The 23,752-nt window shown below is 50.4% G+C and overlaps 1 protein-coding gene across 1 annotated transcript; it reads right to left on the bottom strand.

The window, feature by feature from the left end:
- Window positions 1-3,104: 3,104 nt before the first annotated feature.
- On the bottom strand, window positions 3,105-7,678 carry CRYGN (crystallin gamma N; the record flags this gene model as incomplete). The annotated part of the gene is given in 9 exon segments (XM_080665144.1): window positions 3,105-3,202; window positions 3,205-3,236; window positions 4,054-4,122; window positions 4,124-4,203; window positions 6,914-6,939; window positions 6,942-6,985; window positions 6,987-7,051; window positions 7,055-7,141; window positions 7,649-7,678. Coding segments are annotated over 9 exon segments (531 nt in total).
- Between the last annotated feature and the right edge of the window lie 16,074 nt (window positions 7,679-23,752).

Genomic DNA, 23,752 nt, shown 5'->3' with positions numbered 1-23,752 from the left:
CCCCAGAACATTCCCACCATCCCAAAATAAAACTCTGGAGCTACACTTTTAAAATGTTTTAATTGATTTTTAGGGAGAGGGGGAGGGAGAGGGATAGAGAGAAACATCAATGAGAGACAAACATTGATTGGCTGCCTCCTGCACACCCCCGAGTAGGGATAGAGCCCGCAACCCAGAGGAGCTAAATTTTTAAAACTCTCTTATTCATCACGTTTTCATTGAAAATCCATGTGGTTTCTTGAGGGGAACACAGATATGTGGGATGTTTGAGGGCCATCACTTGGAGGGGCAAAGGTGGAGACAGGAGGCCTTCAACAGAAAACATGGGGAGCCCCAGAGGTCTGGGGGCCAGCTGGGCTCCCCTGGAGTAGGGGGATGGGCAGGTGAACAGAAGGCTCCTGGGCCAGCCTTCTGCTGCCCGGGAACCCTGCGGGGCCTCCAGGAGAGGTTTTTCCTGTGCTCAGACCTGATAAACACCACATATGGGGGCCTTGGTCAGCAGCGCCCAGCGGGCAGGGGGACCGAGGCTGAGGACACGAGGGATCGCGCCCTGGGAGCCCAGCTTCCCAAACCACATAGCGGAGACAAATATGTGAAGCATGTGACTCCTCAGGCCTGGCCCTGGGTCTCCGACCCCCTGGACAGACTTCAGACAAATTATAGGCTGCCCGCAAGCAATCTGGTGGGAATCTTGTTTTCCTTCTTTTAGACAAAAGCAGATTTGCTGACAGATTAGGGAGCAGGGGGCTGGGCTGAGGGGAAGGTCACCCAGGAGCACCAGCCTATGGTGGAGCAGTACATCGCCACTTAATGAGGTGCGGCTCTTGCTCAGCCCTGGGAGTGGAGGACAGGTTCAGGGAAACCTCTGGAATGCTCAGAAGGGCTGCAACCCTGGCTACTGGAGAGCTGGCCAGTGGGAGGGCTCCCTTCATCCGTAGTTTCCATTTAGTCCCCTAGGAGGGGGTGCTGTTGATATCTCCACCGTACAGCTGGGGAAACTGAGGCATGGATCAGTGTGTCCAAGGAGGAGTCAGAACCCAGACCCGGAGCTCGCTCTTAACTTTGCTCATCTCTCATGTGATGCAGATGCTTCTCCCAAGTCCCCGATGCCCCGGGGGCCACCGAGCGTGTCACTTACGACTAATAACCACTCTCCACACGGCACCCTCTCATGGGTGACTGGTTTGGCTTTTAAAACTATATACAGTTGGAACAACATATGACTGCAATCACTTCACAGAGCAGGAAACAGCTGGAGAAGTCCTAACCCTCAGAACCTCAAGATGGGACTGTCCTTGGCGAGAGGATCTTCACAGAGGTGACAAAGCTAAAATGAGGTAGTTAGTACGGACCCTAACCCAATATGACGGGTGCCCTTAGGAGATTAGGACACAGACACATGTAGAGAGGACACAGAGAGAAGACAGTTCTCTATAAACTACGGAGAAGCACCTAAGGAGAAACCAAGCCTGCTGACCTGATCTTGGACTTCTGGCCTCCAGAACTGTGAGAAAATTAATGTCTGTTCTCTAAACTCCCAGTGGTGGTATTTGTTACAGCAGCCCAAGCTGACTAATACACTTCACTCCCAGTTCCCCCCATGAGTGAGTGGAGAAGCTATATCCTGCTTCTCCCCGTGAGCCCTACTCCAGGGGAGGGACACCCAGCTTCTATTCCTCTCTGGTCACAGGGAGTTCAAATGAGGTGGGACAGGGAACAATGCTTTTAGGGGGCCATCACTACTGGGTGGGACTCTGTTAATGTAACTGTTTTCAGATACACCAATATGTGCAAGAGAGGGGTAGGGCAAAGGAATCCACCCGACCGGGGTTTGAATCCTGACTGCTCTGTGACCGTGGGCAAGTTGCTCCAACGCTCTGTGTCCAGCTGCCCTCATTTGCAGTGGTGATAACCAGCGTATCACCAGCTTGGTGTTACTGTGCATCGTAAGTAAAATTATACAGATTCTGCTAGTAGAGTGTGGCACGCCGTCGGTGCTCACTAAATGCTCACTGACGTCACCACCATCACCAACAACGGCTAAAAGGGTGTGAGGTCCTAGAGGTCTGCTGACCCTCCTTCCCTACCCTGGTGTGGAGGTTTGAGGGCCAGGAGGTCAGACAGTTGCTGGGAAAGACCCCAGTGTTCAGCAGGTTCCCCTCATGTGTGAGTGAGACAGTGTTGGGGGCAAGGACCCTTATATTCCCAGAAAACCCACTGCCTCCAGGGCAGGCTCTTTCCTCCCTCTCCCCTTGAGGCGCTGCCCCCACTCCCAACGGGATGGACGGAGGGTCTTGGAGGGGACCCAGGCCACAGAGAAGTTCCATGGACTCACCTGTGGATGGGGCTGGAGCAGAGCCTGTGCCCCCCTCAGCCCTGACAGCTCCTTGCCCGCCATCCCCGCTGAGCCCACCTGTTCACACAACAGCCTCCTTGGCTGCCACCCTCCCCATGTCTCTCTCCTTACAGCTTGGAAGGAGTGAGTGGCCCTGGGAGCCAGCCCCTCCTTTCAGGGGCTGGAGGCCATGTGAACCTGAGGCCAAGAGCAGAGCCCGGGAGTCACCGGGTCACTAAGTCAGGGAGAGGCATGGCCTCGAGGAGCCTCCGCCTCAGCTGCAGACCCCTCCACCTCTGCGGGTCTCTACCTCAGGCCCTCCCATCACTTCTCCACCCCTGTCCCTCTGTCATCACTTCCTCCCTCCTGTTGTCCCCTAACTTGGAGGGGGTGTCCAGAGGTCGGAGCCAGCACCCTGGCCCACCTGGCTCCCGGGGAGCTTGCTCTGCAGTCCTAGGCAATCACTCCCACTCAGGGCCTGGGCTCACCTGTGAAATGAAAGGGTCCCTTCCAGCCCTAATGTCCCCCTGTGGGTGCCTCCCCGTGCCCTCCCCTGCCCTCTCGAGCCCCTGTGCCCCTCCCTGGGAGTCCACCACCTCCCCCGTCCAGCTGCCCTGATGTCAGGAAGGGGCAGAGAAATCATTCAGGCCACCCAGTCTCCACTTTTATGACTTTTATTCCCCGTGGTCCCCAGTCCTGTGCTTGTGGCCAGAAGGGACTACCCCTGCCCTGGGCCTCTCCTAGGCCTGGCCCGACAGTGGCGGCCCAGTTAGAAGTTGACAACCTTTTGGAGGGACTGGACACGAGCACTGGGGGCCTCCCAGCCGGAGAAGCTGTGGCACCTGCCCCGCTCCACCAGGTATGTGTGCCTTGGTAGTTGGGCTCCTGGTACAGGACCCACCTTGGGCCGGAGGGGTGGCAGGTCAGCTGAGAGGATGCTGAGCATTGCAGGGCCACCCAGAGGCCCAGCACCCCCTCCCTCCCCTGCACCAGCCCCCCCTGAGTCCATCCTCTCACTCTGGGGAGCACGGGGGTCCCAGGGTGCTGGCTCAGAATGGGAGCCAATTACTCCCATGTGTGTGCCTAGCGCTGTTTTAGGAGATTCCAAAGGAAGTCCACGCACAGGTTCCTGCCCCAGGGATGTCCCCTCCAGTGGGAAACCTGTGTGTGAGGGAGCTGCACGGAGGAGCTGCCTCCAGATGCCTCAGAACCCCAGGGGGCCCCCTCCTGCCCATCACAGCCCCAGGTGCAGCTGCCGCAGCTCCAGGCCCCTGGGTAGCTCTAGCAACCCTGAGAGCAAGACCACAGACAAGGGCGTGGATAGTCCATGAGCTCCTTGGAGGGGCTGGGCTGGGCAGGAGAAAGCATGCCTCTCCCTTCATCACCTCCCTTCAGGCTGCAGCTGCAGGTAAAGGGTGCCCAGGTAATTAGGAAGGTTCCGGCTCAGAAAAGCCAAAGAGCCACGTGATCAGTCTAGTCACAGTGACCTGCCAGTGTGCCTCCTGCCTCTGCACCCTCAGTGATGCCTTGGGGACGGTGGCCTCCGGGGCCAGCAGCCAGGGCAATGTGTGACTGGGGCAGGGGAGTCAGCTGAGCGGGGAAGAGGGCCTCTGGGGCTGGGGACAAGCTACCCACTTGCTGGGATCTGACCCACCTCAAAGCCTCCCACACCTGCCTGGTAGGGCCCAGCGATTGGGGGCCATGCCATCTCTACTCACATTCCATCCCCCGACACCTTGGTGGCATTGACACAGATCTTGGCCCAGCCCCGACTCTGATTCCGCAGGAGGACAGCCCTCCTGGAGCTCCAGGCACTGGCCCGAGAAGGTGCAGCCCTCGAAGATTTCTAGGTGAAAGTGCTCCCCGAGCTGCGGGCCCACGCGGATGGAGGGAAGAAAGAGGTCAACAGTGCTGTGTCCCTCCCGGGAACAGAAAACCGAGTGCGCATCCCGGGGGCAGTGGGCTACACACACACTTCGACCCAGCACTTCTCTTGTTCGCGCACATGAGGTTTGGTTGGATGAAAGGGTCTGTTACTTTAAAAAGCTGCGGACCCCCTGAACAGGCCCAAGCTCCTCTGCCTTCAACCCGAGGTGCAGAGCAGGCCAGCCTGCCCGGGGTCAGGTGCTGCTCCCACGAGGGCCTGGGCACTCGGCTCCTCCTGTGCTGGGGCTGGGGAACTCCTCAGACCACATGGCATTCCTCTACCCCTCTCCCCGCCCCCTCAGGCCACAGGCCTTGAGCAAGCCTTTAAATGATAATATTTTACAAACTATAATAGAACCTTTTGTTAAAACATGAAGCCAAAAGTCTAAAGCAAATGCGGAGATCTCCTTGCTGAATGCCTGCTGCATCCCTGAGATGAGGACAAAAATCTCCCTCCAAGAATCTCCGTGTTTCCAAAGGACGGAGGTGGGCCAGCGCCCGACTGGCCATGGCGCCGGCAGGGGCTGGGTCAGCAGCACAGCTGGCCCGAAGGGCAACTCTGAGGAGAAGATCATTCAAAAGATACCTAAGATGTTTCTCATACAAATAGCATTATGCAAGATCCAGGGCCAGCCATGTAAATTCCTTTTCCCAAATGTCGGTGGCCTGGTGGTAACCCTGAGAAAGTATTCTTACAATGTCAGCTGCTAGAGCCCAGCTGGTTTTGCAAGCCTGTAGAAAAGAAACGGTATGTCCTGGCCGGTGTTGCTCAGTGGATAGAGCGTGGTCCAGCAAACTGAAGGGTCCCGAGTTCCATTCCAGTCAAGGGCACATGCCTGGGTTGCAGGCTCGATCCCCAGTAGGGGGCATGCAGGAGGCAGCCAATCAATGATTCTCTCTCGTCATTGATGTTTCTATCTTTCTCTCCCTCTCCCTTCCTCTCTGAAATCAATAAAATTATATTTAAAAACTAAATGCCCGGTGCATGGATTCATGCACATTGAAAGGAAATTAATTAGAGGGTGGCTGGTGCGGCGGGACTGGGCGAGACGGGCCAGGCACGCCCTGGAGCCAACCTCCCTCGGTCCCTCCCCAGCTGGCCGCACCTGGGGCAGCGCCATGGCTCAAAGGGCATCTGCAGAGGGAGCGGGTCCCTCCAGCAGATGGGGCCCCTCGGCCTGGCCTGCGGGGATCAGGCTGAAAGTGGCAGTCCAACATCACTCGAGAGGTCCCGGAGTGTGAGAGGGCACTCTGCAAAGTTGCTGTCGCTCGGCAGCTCCTGTGTTGAGCATCTGCCCCGGGTGGTCAGTGCGTGTCATACCTATTGGCCCGTCAGCCAGTCCGCCAGGCAGCTGGTTGCTTAGGCCAGTGGTTGGCAAACTCATTAGTCAACAGAGCCAAATATCAACAGTACAATGATTGAAATTTCTTTTGAGAGCCACATTTTTTAAACTTAAACTTCTTCTAACGCCACTTCTTCAAAATAGACTCGCCCAGACCGTGGTATTTTGTGGAAGAGCCACACTCAAGGGGCAAAAGAGCCGCATGTGGCTCGTGAGCCGCAGTTTGCCAACCACTGGCTTAGGCTTTTATATATATAGACAAGAAAAGAAAAGAGAGGGTAACCCCACACAGGAGGCCCCTTCTCCAGGTTCCTTAGATGTTCACCAGCACCCCTAGCCCCGCAAGCCGCTCTCCTGGGTCTCAGGCATCAGTCATTTCCCACCAGGCCACCCAGAACTCACAGCAGGACGGTTAGGAATTGTGACTTGGGAAAATCCTCAGGAATGGGAACACCCAGTCCTCAAATGCCACCATGAGGACAACTAGACACACACAGTCCTTCCCCAGGGGAAGGACCTACATACACTGTGCGATGGCAGCCTCCTGTTGGCTCCTGCCCCCAAATTACTGCTTACCTGCCAGGGACGGAGCTGCCCCACCCTCCTTTCCACCTCAGAGCACCAAAGGGTTCTAAAAAATGCTCTTTGCAAGAAGACCTGCCTGGGGGACATGCCAGGCCCAGAGCAGCCTTACTTTATAGCTAAGAGCTCCCCCATCTGGTAGCAAAGCCAAACTTCTAGTATTTCCAAAAGCATTTTAAGCTGAAAATTCAGCAAGATTTTGGGATCAGAAATGTGAGAGCTTTCCTGAAACATGCCTGAAAATACAGGCATAAAAAGGCCAGGGCTCTCCCACCGGGTTCCCAGCATCCCACGCACACGGGAGTGGCTGGGTCTGTGTGGCCTATCTCTCTGGCTTAAACAACCCATGGCCCCGTCAGCTCTTTCTTTCTTTTTTTAATTGCATCATGCTTTTTTTATTTTTTAGATATATTTTTATTGATTTCAGAGAGGAAGGGAGAGGGAGAGATAGGAACATCAATGATGAGGGAGAATCATTGATTGACTGCCTCCTGCCAGCCCCACACTGGGGATCGAGCCCGCAACTCAGGCATGTACTCTTGACCAGAATCAAACCCGGGACCCTTCAGTCCACAGGCCGACGCTCTATCCACTGAGCCAAACCCACTCGGGCCCCGTCAGCTCTTAAAGCTGGGAGAGCCATGCTCCCTCATTATTGTCCCATGTTGGGCCAGGCTTGAGCCTCGGTCATTTGGCCCGACACCCCCGGGTGCAGTGGCCCACTTGCCATTCCCACAGGCTGACAGGAGCCATGTGGTCATCGTGGCCATTCCACCGGAAGAAATTGGGGTGATTGTGGCTCCAGGACGAACTGCTGGCCCCGGCAGTTGGGATGGGTGAGGCAGACCCAGGCTCCACTCTCCACTCAGATGGAGTTCACCTGGTTCACAAAGCCTCGGTCCTGGAAGGTGTCACAGGCCCCGAGACCTTCAGCTTCTGCCCATGAGGTGCTTACCTTCAGAGAGAGTGACCTGGAAAGGCGGCAGGGGGTGGGGGGGCGGGAGGGGGCACGCAGGGTCACAGGCTTCTCTCTGTTCAGTGTTGGGAGCAGACACCGGGGACCCAGCACCCTGGGCTGGACCCTGACGCCCGGCTGAAGCCCAACCTGCTGCGTACAGCAGGCGCTCTGCTCCTTTGCTGACCGGGTGAAGGGCTGCCTGGGTGGAGGGGCCAGGTCAGACCCAGAGCACATCCCTCTGGCCCAGAGCTCAGGGAGCAGACATTCCAGAAGGTGCGTGGGGCAGGGATTGCCCCTTTGTCCGGGGGCTCCATTGAAATTGGGCTTTTTCCAAACTCCCACTGCATTTTTTTAAACTCAATTGTTTATTATTAAAACATAACATCTAAGGAAATGTTTTCAAAAGCTGACACTTCCCCATAACCCACTGTCATAAGCCAGCACTCAGTGTTCAGAAAGTCAGGTTCTGGGGTCCCTTCCTCAGAGAGACTGACTGAACCCCACCTGCGGAGTCAGGGCCTGGCTCCGGTTCATGGCTCAGACGGGCTTTTCCGCATCCCCGTCCCTTTGCTCCCTAGGCCCTGCTTTGGGTGGCAGGCGAGTGTCAGAGCCAGAGCCTCGCCAGCCTAGCGGAGTTCAGGCACAGAGTCCTGTGGCGATGCAGCACTGACGGGTTCTTCTTGTCCCCGGACTAAACATGACCTCACCCCCAAATTTCACTTCTGCCCAGGAACCGAAAATTCCAACCATTCAATAACTCTTTGGGTTTCAAGAACTGTGCTCCTAGAAGGGCCCTGGCTAAGTACAAGTGATGTTACTTACCTGGGGCCCTCTAACCCTTGTAGACCTGGGTGCCATCACCTGCCACCACGGAAGCACTGCTCCTCTTGTGCCCCTGGAGTTAGGCGAGGCATATGCTTCAGCCAAAGGGATGAGGGTGGGTGTGGAAGCTTTGAGAGCTAGGGCACCATCACCCCCTCTCGTTCTCCCTCAGGGGCTCATGGGAAGGTGTGTGTCTTGGGGTTGTTTATCACTGAAGCATAACCTAGCCCATGCAGACTGATACAGAAACCTTGAATGTAGCCCCTGGTGACATCAGAGTAGCCAGGATGGGGAGCTAGAGAAGGGGTAGAGATCCAAATTTGCCACTTTCCTGCACCAGACAAGTTGGGCCAAGGGCTCCCTCCAGATATTCAGGGGGAGCTGGTCACCCACAGGATTCCAAAGTCCCTCAAATCTCAACATTTTGCAGAGAACCAGCCTCAGGTGGGAGCAACCACACAGACCAGCCTCAGCAGGGAAGTGGGGCCCAGGGGCTGCAGGACAAGCCAAGTCTCCTCCACCCCAGCCAATGCCCCACTCAGGTCTGACCCTAATCCTCCCTGCTCCTGACTTGAGGGGGTGGGGGTGGGGGTGGGGCTCGGGCCCCAGAGCCAGTGACTGAGAGGCTGGGGAGGAGACCTTCCCCCCTCCCACAGCGGAGAGGAAAGGAGAGAGAGAGAGAGAGAGAGAGAGAGATCTATTCATTGTTTCACTTATGCATTCATTCGTAGATTCTTTTTCTTTAAAATATATTTTTATTGATTTCAGAGAGGAAAGGAGAAGGAGAGAGAGATAGAAACATCAATGATGAGAGAGAATCATTGAATGGCTGCCTCCTGCACGCCCCCTACTGGGGATCCAGCCTGCAATCCAGGCATGTGCCCCTGACCGGAATGGAACCCGGGACCCTTCAGTCCGCAGGCTGACGCTCTATCCACTGAGCAAAACCAGCCAGGGCCATTCGTTGATTCTTGTATGTGCCCTGGCCTGGGATCAAACCAACCTTGCTGTATTGGGAGGATGCTGTAACCAACTGAGCTGCCAGGGCCAGGCTGCCCCTTTTGTTAAGAAATTTAGCCAATGTTGCTTGGGTTTGTCAAATGCAAAGGGCGCATCAAGCAACAGCTTGTGCCCAACCCCTGCCCTCAACATCCCAGTACAAAGAGCAATGGGGGTGGGGTAGGGGGTGGGGTAAGGGGTGGGGGTGGGGAATCTAAGCTGCCCCCACGGTGGGCCTTGCTTTCCAGTCACACTCACCTGCCTGAGCCCTGCGCCAGGTGGCCCGCCTGTCCCAAGGCGGCCCCAGATGTAGTGGGCAGTGCCCCACTGTGTCAGCGCCGGGACAAAGGATTTGCTTGGTGGGCACGTGTAAGCCTGCGAGGGGGCCACCCAGCCTGGGACCCAACCCACAGCGTCCTGAACCCAGGCCTGGAGTCAGTTCAGTGCTCCCCGGGGTCACTGCAACCGGAAACCCCTACCTCCATCCCCCAAGGCCTCCTCTCTCTGACCCCAGCCTGATGCTGTCCCTGCTGAGTTAGGGACTCACACTCAGGGCCCACTCCGCCCCCCTCTTCTGTGTGTGTGTGTGTGTGTGTGTGTGTGTGTGTGTGTATCTCCCCCCCCCCCGCCCCCCCTCTTTCACAAAGCCTGCCCTGACCGCCCCCCATTCATTTTCTCACTGGTTTACCCTGAGGGCAAAGAAGACAGCCCTTGCCCTTGACCGCCCCTGCCGGCTGCTCAACCTCAGCTACCAGCCCCACCTTTGACTTTTTGCTCCTACAGCCCCCGAACTCTGGCTGACCCCCACATCTCTTGTCAGGTCGCCCTCACTTCCCACCTCTGATCCCGCTGAATGCCGTCCCCTCCCTCTCCACGTCCACCTTCACGCCCCCCCACCTCCGCGGGGTCAGTGCTCATCCTTGATCCATTCTGGTGTCACCACCTCTGACCAGAACCGCCCTCCGATGGACCACAGTGCTCCGCGCCAGACCACCCCGGGTGATGGCAAGGCCGGTTTGCGGAACACGCAGCCCCACTCCAGCGGAGACCTCTCAGGGCACGGAAGTCCTTGGCACATCACAGAGGTTCAAAGAGTGTTTGTGGAGCGAGCAGTCAACATTGAGGCCACCAGATGGACAGCCCCAAACTGTGCGGAGATGAGCTGTGCACACAAAACAATGACTGCAGCGCTGGCTGGGGCCCGCCCGCTGAGATCAAAGGAGAGAGAGCTCCTGCTCAGCTGGAGTGACCCTCAGGGGCTCCAGGAGGGGGTCCTGCTGGATGGGGGGCGGGGGGCAGGGGAAGCCGGGGGGAACTCTGAGCAGCAGGCTGAGCTGCTGTCAGGAAAGTGTATTTTTATCACCATTTCCCAGATGAAACACTTCAGGGCCAGGGAAAGGAGGTCATGCAATTCTTGGGGCACAGCAGTGTGGGGGCTAAAAGGAATGTTAATACCTCTCCCCACCTGGATATTGTCACGCTAAGTGAAATAAGCCAATCAGAGAAAGACAATTATCACATGGTCTCACTCATATGTGGAATCTAATGAACAAAATAAATTGATGAACAAAATAGATCCAGAGACACAGAAGCATGGAACAGACTGACAAATCTCAAAGGAAGGCAGGAGTGGGCGAGAGAGATTAACTGAAGAATTTGTATGCATATGTGCACAACCCATGGACACAGACAATAGTGAAGTAAAGGCCTTGGGGGGTGAACTGGTGTGGGGTGGAAGGGGTCAATGGGGGAAAAAGGGGACATCTGTAATAATTTCAATAATAAAGATAAATTTTAAAAAATACTTCTCCTGCCCTAGCCCATTTGGCTCAGTGGATAGAGTCAGCCCTCAGACTGAAGGGTCCCGGGTTCGATTCTGGTCAAGGGCACAGGCCCAGGTTGTGGGCTCGATCCCCAGTAGGGAATGTGTAGGAGACAGCTGATCAATGATTCTCTCTCATCATTGATGTTTCTATCTCTCTCTCTCTCTCCCTTCCTCTCTGAAATCAATAAAAATATATTTTAAAAAATACTTCTTTTCCCACCTTCTAAATTCTTCTAGGTTGGACTACTAATCAAATTAACAGAGACAGATTAACAGGAGAAAATCAATGTTTTAATACATGCATGTGGGAAATTCACATAGGCATGGAAATTCCAAAGATAGTGAGGCAACATTGGGTATATAAGACATTTTGGACAAATTAGAAGAAAGGGGGAAGGGAAATGGGGAGACAGACTTTAGAAGTGAGAGTGGGCATTTTATAGGCAGTTGAGGAAGAGCAAACACACCTGGCAGGAAATTTCATACTAGGCAACTCAGAAACAATGGGATACGGGGCTACGTACATGTGAAAGGGGCAGAGAGAGAAATTCTGGAAGATAAAGAATGGGAAGTCTCTTCCCTTATTTTCAAATGGGAAAACATAAGAAATACAGACTTTATTTTCTAGAGCAGTTTTAGGTTCATAGCAAGATTGGGCTAAGAATACAGAAAGTTCCCATCCTAGAACCATTTAGTGTATATTAAAACCAAGTAAAGAATACTCTGTGTTTGTGGGTGAAATTGTGGTTCAGCTCTTCATTGCGTGTTGCAGGACATCACGTGTGCCTGGCCCTGCCCACTAAAGGCCTGCCTCAATAGCAACACCCTCAAATTTCTGAATGCTGCCAGGGGCCAGTCCCTCCCCTTTGGGGTCTGAGTGAAATTGCTGGGTGAAGCCTGAGCTCACCTCCAAGTCCTCTGGATGCAGCAGGGGTTCTCCAAGGGACACTCACAGGTGCACCCACAGCAGATTTGCATCCAGCTGCTCAACATCTGTCCATTCGCACACCATCCATTTGGGTTTGCTCTGCTGTAAACTGCTTATTCATATTCTTTGCCCATTGCTTCTGAATCTTTTCTTATTGATGTATATGTAGGCGCACGTGTGCACGCATGTGTGTGTGTGTGTGTGTGTGTGTGTAACCTGTTATCTGCTCCTTTGCTGTGTGTGTGCATTGTAAGGACTTTCTCCCAGTTTGTGGCCTGGATCAGTGGCCTGGACCCATTTTTGTTCGTTTCTTGGGTTGGGCGTGTTAAAGTAAAAAAAAATTAAACCTGCAAAGAATTTCTGTGAGTTTATCTGAGTCATACTGTCAACAATTGCCGGGAAGCAGAACCTCAACGGATTGGGATAGTGCTCCAGAGAATGGTCGGTTACATCCATATTTATACATTGCAATCAAAGGAGGAGACATAGGTGGGTTACATGAAATCCATTGGTGATAGGTCAGAGAGGCCGGAGAAAACAAAGCGGGGAAACCTCGGGGATTGGACAAAAAGTAAAATGATAGACACATATTTAGATGGGTGTAGGATAGCCAACAGTCAACAATTAACATGATAACAATAAAGGAATTTGTAGTGCCTGTCCTGGCATCCAGGCTCATTAGGTTGTGCTCCAAGGCGACCTTGTCAGTAAAGATACCAGCCTAGGAGGTGACTAGCCACCATAACTGCTTTTAGTTAAAGTTTCATTTCAGATCATCCTTTGTGGTTACTTTAGGTCTCTGAGTTTGCAAGATCACCATGCAGGCCTTCCCTGAACTTGTCAGGTTAGCATGTGGCCCCTTTCATCCACAGGCATTTCCAGAGCACATGGATAATGTGGGGCTCAGTACTCTCCTCTAAACTGAGTCAGGCCACTCCCAACCGCCATGCTGGCGCAGGGTGAATATTGGGCTGGACAAAGTGGAGGGGAAGCTCACCGGCAACAGTGCACTCAGAGGGGGAACATGCAGGTGACTATGGCAAGACCAGGGAGGGCTCTAGCTCGAGGCTGTAGGGCCAGGAAGCCAGAGAGAAAAATGCAGCCCAACAGCCCCACTCAGAGCTGTGATTTGTGAAAACACAGAAGGGCCTCCCAACATCACGGCCTCAAATTTTCTTTCCAGAGTGGTGGAGGGTGTTCGTTGGACCTGGGCCCCAGGACACCTGGTGACTTGGGACATGTACACCATCTCTGTCACTTCGCACCTTCTTTGAGAGTGTTGATGTGCAGAGCATTGGGTAGAGCAGCACCCAGCAGTGTCAGGGTCCCCTCCCTTTCCTAGGGAGCCCCCTGCTTTCAGAGATCCCTTTCTCCTGAGCCCAAAAACCTGAGAAGGAGACCTATGAGGTCATCAGTACCCGACTGTGAGCGCCAGAATGGACAGCACCGACCCACTATGGCCTCTGGGCCAGCTGCCATGAGGCATGACCTGCACTTTCTTGTAGGCACCTTGGGAACCCACACGCTCTTACAAGTTGTAGAGGGTCAAGAATGTGGAAAAGGAGCCTTGGCCAGGTAACAGTTGGTTAGAGCATCTCACAATATGCCAAGATTGTGGGTTTGATCCCCAATCAGGGTACATACAAGAATCAACCAAAGAATGATTCTCTCTTACTCTCCTCATTCCTCTCTCTCTCAAATCAATAAATTTTTTAAAACCCTGGCTGGTGTTGCTCAGTGGGTTGGAGCATCATCCTGTGCACCAAAAAGTGGCAGGTTTGATTCCAGGTCAGGGTACATACCCAGGTTTCAGGTTCGATCCCCATTTGGGACGTGTGGGAGAGGTAACCAATCAATGTTTCTCTCTCTTCCTCCTTCCTAAAAACAATAAAGAAAGAATGTGGATAAAGAAAGTTGGCACAGACATTAATGTCTTTCTCAGACTCTAGGGGGCGATAGAGCTCTGATCACAAGGCCCTCTGGTCCCAACTGCTCTAAATGCCCTCTGGCAGCATTAGAGTATTTTGACACAGTGACCTTGAACTTAAAACAGAAGTACATCTCGAGAGAACCAAGATGGCAAAATAGGTAAATACCCATACTTGCCACCTCCCACAACCACATCAAAATTACAACTAAAATACAGAACAACCATCTTTAGAACCACCTGAAATCTGGCTGAGTGGAAGTTCTATAACTAGAGAACTAAAGAAAGCACATTGAGACTGGTAGGAGGGGTGGAGGTGAGGAACAGGGTGGTCTGACACCCAGTGTGGCGTTTTTTTCAATGGGGAGGGATATCTTGGCTGCAGAGGCCCCCTGTGAGGAGCAAGGGGTTTTAGCCCCACACCAGACCCCCAGCCCGGGGTTCCAGAGCTGGGAAGAGAATTCCCCATAATTTTAGGCTTTAAAAACCTGTGGGGTTTGTGGCTGAGTAACACAAAGGCTGCTGGAGACCCAGCAATTCCTCTTAAAAGGCTGGTGCACAAATATGCATGGTCCCGCTTCCTCTGAGCTCCAGTGAGGAGGGAAGGCTTTGGGAGACCCAGGGATATAAAGGGAAGAACTGGATTGTCTGACATCAAGCAGAAACTTGGGGCTTTCTCCCAGATCGGGGGGCTCACAGGGGTCATTGTTTCTGTGCTGGGACCTCCCCTGTCACAGAGCTGACTGGCAGCCATATCTGAGTCTCCATTAGGCTGGCTCATACTATTTGTTCCACTTTGTGATTCCCTGAGACCCCACCCCATCCATTTCGCAGCCCCACCCAAGTTGTTTGCAGCTGCTTTTCTATATGAATGGCCTGTCCTGGCTCAGGCTTCAGACTTTGCTAAAATCTCTCAAACAAGCAGCAGCTGGTGTCAGGGTGTCCCAAATCTATCAATAAAAGGCCCAAGACCCGGCACTAGCACCAGCCTGCCTTGCTTTGCTGCTTGACCTTTTCTGAGCACTTCACAAGTCCAATACAAGTAGCAGCCATCTGCAGATCTCTCTGTAACTCCTACAGGGTGGCCTCAGGCAGTGGCTGACTTTGCAACTCCCAGGAGACCCCAGAGCCAGTGCACCCAGTGGACAGCTTCAGAACATACCAGATTACAATCCTACACATCCATAAGCAACACACTCAAGGGGCAGACTCAGTAAGCACCAAAGCCCCAATGAAGCAAGTCCTACTCCATAGGGGTGTCTCCTGCACAGCTGCTCTTCCACTGTAGTCTCAGCTGATCCTCACAGCCAATTGGCCTGAAGGTCAATTACTCCCAGTAATGCCAACAGCAATCAAGGCTCAACTACAACACTGTGCACACGGCCCACATAGGGGCTCACCTAGAGTGCCTAACTCAGGTGACTGGGGAGGCTGAGCCACTGGGCCCTATAGGACACCTACTACACAAGGCCACTCTACCAATTCCAAGAGATATAATGACTCTACCTAACACATAGAAACAAACATGGGGAAGCAACTAAAATGCAGAGACAAAGAACCATGTCACAAAGGAAAGAAATGGAAGCAGCAAACTACTGGATAAGGGGTTCAAAACCATGGTTATAAGGTTAACTAAAGACCTTCATGAGAGCTTCAAGGGACTTGGTGAGACCTTTCAAGGATCTTAGTGAGAATGTCAAAGACATGAAGAAGGACCAGTCAGAAATTAAGCATACACTGTCTGAAATAGAGAATAATTTACAGGGATTCAACAGTAGAGTTGAGGATTCCAAGAATCAAATCAACAATTTGGAATATGAGGAAGCAAAAAAACACCCAATTAGAAGAGCAAAAAGAAAAAAGAATTAACAAATATGCAGATAGTGTAAGGAGCCTCTTGGATAACTTCAAGCATACCAACATTCTCATTATGGGGGTGCCAGAAGGAGAAGAAAGAGAGCAAGATATTGAAAACCTATTTAAAGAAATAATGACAGAAAACTTCCCCTACCTGGTGAAAGAAATAGACTTACAAGTCCACAAAGTGCAGAGAGTCCCAAACAAGAGGAAGCCAAAGAGGCCCACACCAAGACACATCATAATTAAAATGCCAAGAGTTAAAGACAAAGAGAGAATCTTAAAAGCAGCAAGGAAAAAGCCATTAGTTACCTACAAAATAGCTCCCATACAGCTGTGAACTGATTTCTCAACAGAAATGTTGCAGGCCAGAAGGGAGTGGCAAGAAATATTCAGAGTGATGAATCACAAGGACCTACAACCCAGATGACTCTAGCCCAGCAGTCGCAACCTTTCGGACCTCATGGACCACCAGTGATCCGTGGACCACCGGTTGACCACTACTACAGTCTAGCCAGCAAAGCTCTCATTTAGAATTGAAGGTCAGATAAAGATCTTCACAGACAAGAAAAAGCTAAAGGAGTTTATCAGCACCAAACCAGTGTTACATGAAATGTTGAAGGGTAGTCTTTAAGAAGAGGAAAAAGAAAAAGAAGAAGGAGAAGGAGAAGGAGAATAAAAAGTAAAAAATATGAACAATAAAATAACAATAAATACCTATCTATCACCAATTGATTCTAAAAATCAAAATAAACAAACAAGAAATCTAATAAACACAATAAACTGATGAAGAAAATAGAATTAGAGGCATGGAAACATGGAACAGAATGACAAATCCCAGAGGAAAGGGGGCGGGGAGGGAGTGGAAAGAGATTAACCAAAGATTTTATATGCATACTAGAGGCCCGGTGCATGAAATTTGTGCACGGGGGCGGGGGGGAAGAGGTGTTCCTCAGCCCGGCCTGCACCCTCTCCAATCTGGGGCCCCTCAAAGGATGTCCTACTGCCAGTTTACAGGGATCAGGCCTAAACCGGCAGTCAGACATCCCTCTCACAATTCGGGACAGCTGGCTCCTAACCGCTCACCTGCCTGCCTGCCTGCCTGATTGCCCCTAACCACTCTGCCTGCCGGCCTGCTCCCCCCCAACTGCCCCCCCACCAGCTTGATAACCCCCAACTGCCCCCGTGCCAGTGTGCTCGCCCCCAACTGCCTCCCCTGCCAGCCTGCTCGCCCCCACCTTCCCTCCCCACTGGCCTGCTCGCCCCCAACTGCCCCCCTGCTGGCCTGCTCACTCCAAACTTCCCCTCCCCCTGCTGTCCTGATCACCCCCAACTGACCCCCACTGACGACCTGCTCGCCCCCAACTGGCCCCACTGCTGATCTGCTCATCCCCAAAGGCCCCTCCCCTCCGCCGCTGGCCCGATCACCCACAACTGCCTTCCCTTCTTGGCCCCTAACCACCTCTACCTTGGCCCCGCCACTATGGCTTTGTCCAGAAGAACATCCAGAAGGTCTCCTGGAAGGTCTCCCAGTCTAATTAGTATATTACCCTTTTATTAGTATAGATAGAGGCCTGGTGCACGGGTGGGGGCCAGCCGGTTTGCCCTGAAGAGTGTCCTGATCAGGGTGGGGGTTCCCTTGGGGCGTGGGGCGGCCTGGGCAAGGGGCCTGTGGTGGTTTGCAGGCTGGCCATGCCCCCATGGGGTGAGGGTCCCCGCTGGGGGGATGTGGCCAGCCTGGGTGAGGGGCTAAGGGCCGTTTTCAAGCTGGCCACAGCCCTTTCAGGGTGGGGGTCCCCGCTGGGGTGCCTGGCCAGCCTGAGTGAGGGGCTGATGGCTGGTGCAGGTTGGCCACGCCCCCCCCAGTGGGGACTCTTACTCCATGGGAGCATGGCCAGCCTGGGTAAGGGGCTGAGGGCCGTTTTCAAGCTGGCCAAGCCCTCCAGCAGGGACCCTCACCCCATGGGGGTGTGGCCAACCTGGGTAAGGGGCTTTTTTTCTTTTCTTTTTTTTTCAGCACCTCCTTGAGCAGAGGCCAGGGCCCCCTGGAAGCAGGTATCTGGGATTTATTTATCTTCTATAATTGAAACTTTGTAGCCTTGAGCAGAGGCCAGGGCCGGTCGGAGGGGTGGGGAGGAAGCTTGGCTTCCTCCATCACCCGGGGCAACCCAAGCCTCCTGCTCACTCCAGCTCCGTGGTCGCCGCCATCTTTGTTGGATTAATTTGCATACTCGCTCCTGATTGGCTGGTGGGTGTAGCGAAGTGATGGTTAATTTGCATGTTTCTCTTTTATTAGTGTAGATATGCACAGACAATAGGGTGGTGAAGATCTGGGGTGGGGTGGGAATCAGGTGGAGGGGGGCAATGGGGGGAAGGGGGAAATATATAATACTCTCAACAATAAAGATTAAAAACAAAAAAAGAAGTACATCTCAGGGTTAAATCACCTGTTGGGACTGTAGTTGTTACACATTTAAGAAAAATGGTAGGGAAAAACAACCCTAAAATTGGAAACTATCTGGGAAGGAGGGGCTTAAAAGTTTTGCATTGGAGCAACTTAATCCAGCTTGAGAAATATGCAAAATTGGAACAACCAATTTAGTTAAAGTGCTCTTATATCTTGCAGGTGGGAAACAAAGGTGAATCCAGAAATGTGGCTATTGCCTGGGGGCAGGGCAAGGGTGAGAACATGGCCCTAGTCCTCCCCAGCAGTCCGCCCAAGACCTTTTCTTATTTATTCCAGGGGCTGCATCTTCCAGAGGGGTCATATAATCAAGACAGATGACTCTCCTCCCCCTCCCCCACTGTCCAGCAGCATGGACATCACCATGCACTTGTCAGAAATGCAAATTCTAGCCCTAGCCAGTTTGGCTCAGTGGACAGAGCATCAGCCTGCACACTGAAGGGTCCTGGGTTCAATTCTGGTCAAGGGCACATGACCAGGTTGTGGGATTGAACCCCAGTAGGGGGTGTGCAGGAGGCAGACGATCAATGATTCTCTCTCATCATTGATGTTTCTATCTCTCTCCTTCTCCTTTCCCCTCTGAAATCAATAAAAATATGTATTAAAAAAAAGAAATGCAAATTCTAGGGATCTATGTGGCCCAGACAGACTGAGCCTGAACCTGCACTAAGTACCCCCCAACCCCAGGTTGGAGGGCTGCTCCCACGTTCATTCAAGTGTGTACACGTGTCTGTATTCATGTGTATGCAAATCACCTAGGAGTCAGGTTCAACTCCTAGAAAATGGATTTTACTCTTAGTCTCGTATGAATTTGCTAGGTTGCCCTTGGCAATTGCCATAGACTGAATGTTTGTGCCCCACCCCGCAGTTCATAGTTTGAAATCTCACTTTCCAGTGTACTATAGGAGGTGGTGGGAAGTGCTTAGGTCATGAGGGTGGAGACCTGATGAATGAGATTAGTGCCCTTATAAAGGAGACCCTAGAGATTTCTCTCACCCTTTCCACCATGTAAGGACCATGTCTATGAAGCAGGACCTCACCGGATACTGAATCTGCCACCACCTTGACTTTGGACTTCCAGCCTCCAGACCCTGACAAATAAATTTCCCTTGTGATAAGCCACCCAGCCTTGGCATTCTGTTTATAGCAGCCCGAAAGGACTGAGACAGTGGGTCACAACGGCTCTGAGCATCCGTCTCCTCTGGTGTAAATGTGGACTTCTGGCCATGTGTCACTTAGGTTGGCCAACCCATTCCAGCTGACCGGGCAGCCCCCACTGCGGCTGGGTCCCCTCCCGGAGCTGCGGGCTTGGACACGGAATCTGCGCCATCTTGAACGGGAAAGTGGAGCTTATCGGAAGCCTGAGAATCCACAACTGCGGCACCCACGGAACAGCTGCGAGCCCCAGAACACCGGTCCCCAATTGGCGCAAACACACGGATTCAGAGGAGCTCTACACTCCACCACGGAAAGGTCAGATTTTGCCTGGGATAAGGTGAGGTCTCTGGTCCCGGCGGGAGAGAGGAACGCGCATTTTGCGGGAGCTGGAGGACCAGGGAAGTCTGTGCCCAGAAAAATCCGTGCCTGTTGGGGCTGGCGTGATCCATGAATGTGGAAGGGGGTCCTCAGAGCTGCTAACAGAAAGGATCTCTAAAAAGCAACCCATTTTGATCTGACGTGCAGGGACACCCTAAGAATTTCAAGGTGTGCCGGCTGCCTAGACTTACACGCAGCCCCTGAGTTCGCACACTTGGGCTTTTTCCTCTTCAAATCCTTGCTTCTAATTACTAAGCCCAATACATAGGATCACCCAGTTGGGGACACCCTGGGAGACTGCAGGGGAAAGTGTTTTTCTGGAACCTGGGGATCGGAGCGGGGAGTGACCATCGGAGAGCCAGCTCTGAGGCAGCCCACTCCCACAAACCGGTAGTGAGTGCCACAGGGAAAGAAGGCTCTAACACTGCCTAGAGAGGCCATAGATAGACCCGGAAGTCAATCCAGAAACACTGCCACCCAGGGGCTGAATCACAAATTGACTCTTGTGCAATCAAAAATAAAGGAATATGAGAAATTAAGACACACCGCCTGCTTAAAATCAGGACTGGCTTACAACACTGAAGAGCAGTGGAACGCAGGGAACTGCAATACTGTCTGGACTGAGAAACAGGCGTGCCAAACAGAACAACAGAGGAAGTGAATGACCTTCACTACTCCACATTTTACACTTGATCTTAGCCAAAAGGCCGAGAAGCGATTACTACTCCACATTTTATTTTTACTTTTTTATTTTTTAATTTTCATTTTTTGCATCTTTTACTCAAGAAACTAATTTTCTTTCTTTTTTCCTCACTTGATTTTACCATTTTAATTATTACATTTTTATTTTCAATCCATATTATTACTACTGCTATTTTATCTTTTTTTTTAAAAAGTGTCATTTTATTTTCTCTTCATTTTATTTTGGGATTAGTGTTCTACATTCTATTTTTATCTTTCCTTTAGCATCGTTTTACTCTATCTCAACTCTACCTTTATGCCATCACTCTCTTCCTAACCTTCCCCTTTTCAGTGTCCTGTTTATCTTACCCTTTCCTGCTTTAGATTTTCCCTATTCTTTCTGTTTACCCGTTGTTAAAATTTCACCCTACTTACATATCTAATCTCCAATCCCCTGCTCCAAGTCCATACACACCTCTCTCTTCGCTGTCTTAACTATCCAAAAAATTGTTTTTCTCTCTGTCCTTTTGTTATTGTTCGCTTGAATGTAGATTATATCGAATTTTTATGCTTTTTTGTGAGATTGTTTTGCTTATTCTTCTTTTGTTTATTTTTTTGTTTGTTTTGTGCTTCTGTTTTCCTTTGCCTCACTCAATATTAGTTGGTGTTGTAGTTTGTATTAATCCCCAGGTACTTGTTGCTGGCATTTGCTGGGATTAGTGATTGTTCTATTGGAGTTTTATCCCCAATATATATAGTCTGTTCCCCTTTCTCTCTTAGTCTCTTTCTTGTCTCTCTTACTTTTTTTTTCTTTTTTCTTTCCCTTTTCCCAATTTCATTTTGACATTCCTTTTTTTTCTTTTTCTTCTTTCTTTCTTTTTCCTCTTCTTCTTTCTCTCCTATCCCCTAATTTGCCTTTCTCTGGTGGTCACCTTTATTGGAGGTTATTAATATCGTGAATAAATTTCTGTTCAGTGCCTTGTGTGTTGTACCTGATAGTGCTGTATTTTGTGTCTTTAAATCAACGCAGGAGAGAGAGAACTACATAACCAGACACCCAGAGAAGAGAGACCATGGGGAGACAAAGAAACAGTCCGCATATGAAAGAAAACCAGGCATCACCAGAAAAGGAAGTAAACGAAATGGAGGCAAGCAACCTTCCAGAAAAAGAATTCAGAGAAATGGTCATAAGGTGGCTGAAAAGAATGGAAGACAAATTCGACAATATGAGCAAGAACCAAGAGGAAATGAAGAAGAACCAAGAAGAAATGAAAAATGACATCGCTGCTGTAAAGAACTCAATAGAAAGCATCAAGAGTAGACTAGAAGAAGCAGAGGACCGCATCAGTGAGCTAGAAGACAAGATGGGAAAAAATACCCAAGAAGAGCAACTTCTAGAAAAAAATTAAAAGGCAGGAGGAGAGCCTAAGGGAACTTTGGGACAACACGAAACAAAACAACATCCGCATAATAGGGGTTCCAGAAGGAAAGGAAGCTGAGCAAGGAATAGAAAACCGCTTTGAAGAAATGATGACAGAAAATTTCCCTGATATAGGGAAGAAAAAACCCACACAAATCCAAGAAGCTCACAGAGTCCCAAGCAAAATGAACCCCAAAAGACCGACGCCAAGGCACATTATAATTAAATTGGCAAACACCAATGACAAAGTAAGAAATTAAAAGTGGCAAGAGAAAGACAGAAAGTTACATACAAAGGAACCCCCATCAGACTAGCAACTGATTTCTCAACAGAAACTCATCAGGCCAGAAGGGAATGGAATGAAATATACAAAGTCATGCAAAGGAAGGGTCTGAATCCAAGAATACTGTACCCAGCAAGGCTGTCAATCAAATTTGAAGGTGAAATCAGGAGCTTCACAGACAAAAAAGGACTAAGGGAATTTATTACCACCAAACCAGCAATGCAAGAAATGCTAAAGGGTCTGTTGTAAAAAAAAAAAAAAAAAAAAAAAAAAAAAAGAAAGAAATAGGAAGCAAAGAAGGAACACAGGGGTAAAGAATAGCAATGGTGACAAATAAGTACCTATCAATAATAACTTTAAGTGTAAATGGATTAAATGCCCCAATCAAAAGACATAGGGTAACAGATTGGATAAGAAAACACGACCCATATATCTGCTGTCTACAAGAAACCCACCTCAGAAAAAAAGACGCACACAGACTGAGGGTAAAGGGATGGAAAAAGGTTTTCCAGGCAAATGGAACTGAAAAAAAAAGCTGGGGTAGCAATACTTATATCTGACAAATTAGATCTCAAAGTGAAGGACATAACAAGAGATAAGGAAGGCCACTTCATAATACTAAAGGGAGCAATCCAACAAGAAGAAATAACTCTGGTAAACATATATGCACCCAATACAGGAGCACCCAAATACATAAAAAAAAACTCCTGGAGGATATCAAGGGAGAGATTGACAGCAATACAATCATAGTAGGAGACTTTAATACCCCACTATTACCATTGGACAAATCCTCTAAACAAAAAATCAGCAAAGTAACATCAATCCTAAATGGCTCACTAGACCAGATGGAATTAATTGACATCTTCAGAACATATCACCCCAAAGCCACAGAATATACATTCTTCTCAAGTGCACATGGGTCATTTTCAAAGATAGACCATATGTTGGGACATAGGCAAAGTCTCTTCAAATTCAAGAAGATAGAAATCATATCAAGCATCTTCTCAGACCACAGTGGCATAAAACTGGAAATCAACTACAATAAAAACAACCCAAAGAAATCAAACACATGGATACTAAACAGCATGCTATTAAATCATGACTGGGTTACCAGAGAGATCAAAGAAGAAATAAAAAACATCATGGCAACAAATGACAATGAAAACACAACAATCCAAAATCTATGGGACACAGTGAAAGCAGTCTTAAGAGGGAAGTTCATAGCTCTACAAGCCTACTGCAAAAAACAAGAAACAATGGTAATAAATTACCTAACCCAACAACTCAAAGAGTTAGAAAAAGAGCAACAAGAAAAGCCCAGTGTAAGCAGAAGGTAGGAAATAATAAAGATCAGAGCAGAGATAAATGACATAGAGACCAAAGAAACAATACAAAAGATCAACAAAACCAAGAGCTGGTTCTTGAAAGGATAAACAAGATTGTTGAACCTCTAGCCAGGCTCACCAAGAATGAAAGAGAGAGGACCCAAATAAACAAAATCAGAAATGAAAGAGGTGAAATAACAACAGATCCGCTGAAATACAAAGGACTGTTAAAAAATACTACGAACAACTCTATTCCAACAAACTGGACAACCTGGAGGAAATGGACATATTCCTAGAAAAATATAACCTTCCAAAACTCAATCAGGAAGAATCTAAACAGCTCAACATGCCAGTAACTATGGAAGAAATTGAAGCAGTCATCAAAGAGCTTCTGGCAAACAAAAGCCCGGGGCCAGACGGCTTGACAGGAGAGTTTTACCAAACATTCAAGGAAGAAGTAAAACCTATCCTCCTCAGAGTATTCCAAAAAATTCAAGAGGAAGGAACACTTCCAAGCTCCTTCTATGAAGCCAGCATCACC

Source organism: Plecotus auritus (genome assembly GCF_963455305.1).
Source record: "Plecotus auritus genome assembly, chromosome: 4".
Lineage (NCBI taxonomy): Eukaryota > Metazoa > Chordata > Mammalia > Chiroptera > Vespertilionidae > Plecotus > Plecotus auritus.
The sequence above is the reverse complement of the archived record's forward strand: the minus strand, read 5'-3'. Positions and strand labels throughout refer to the sequence as shown.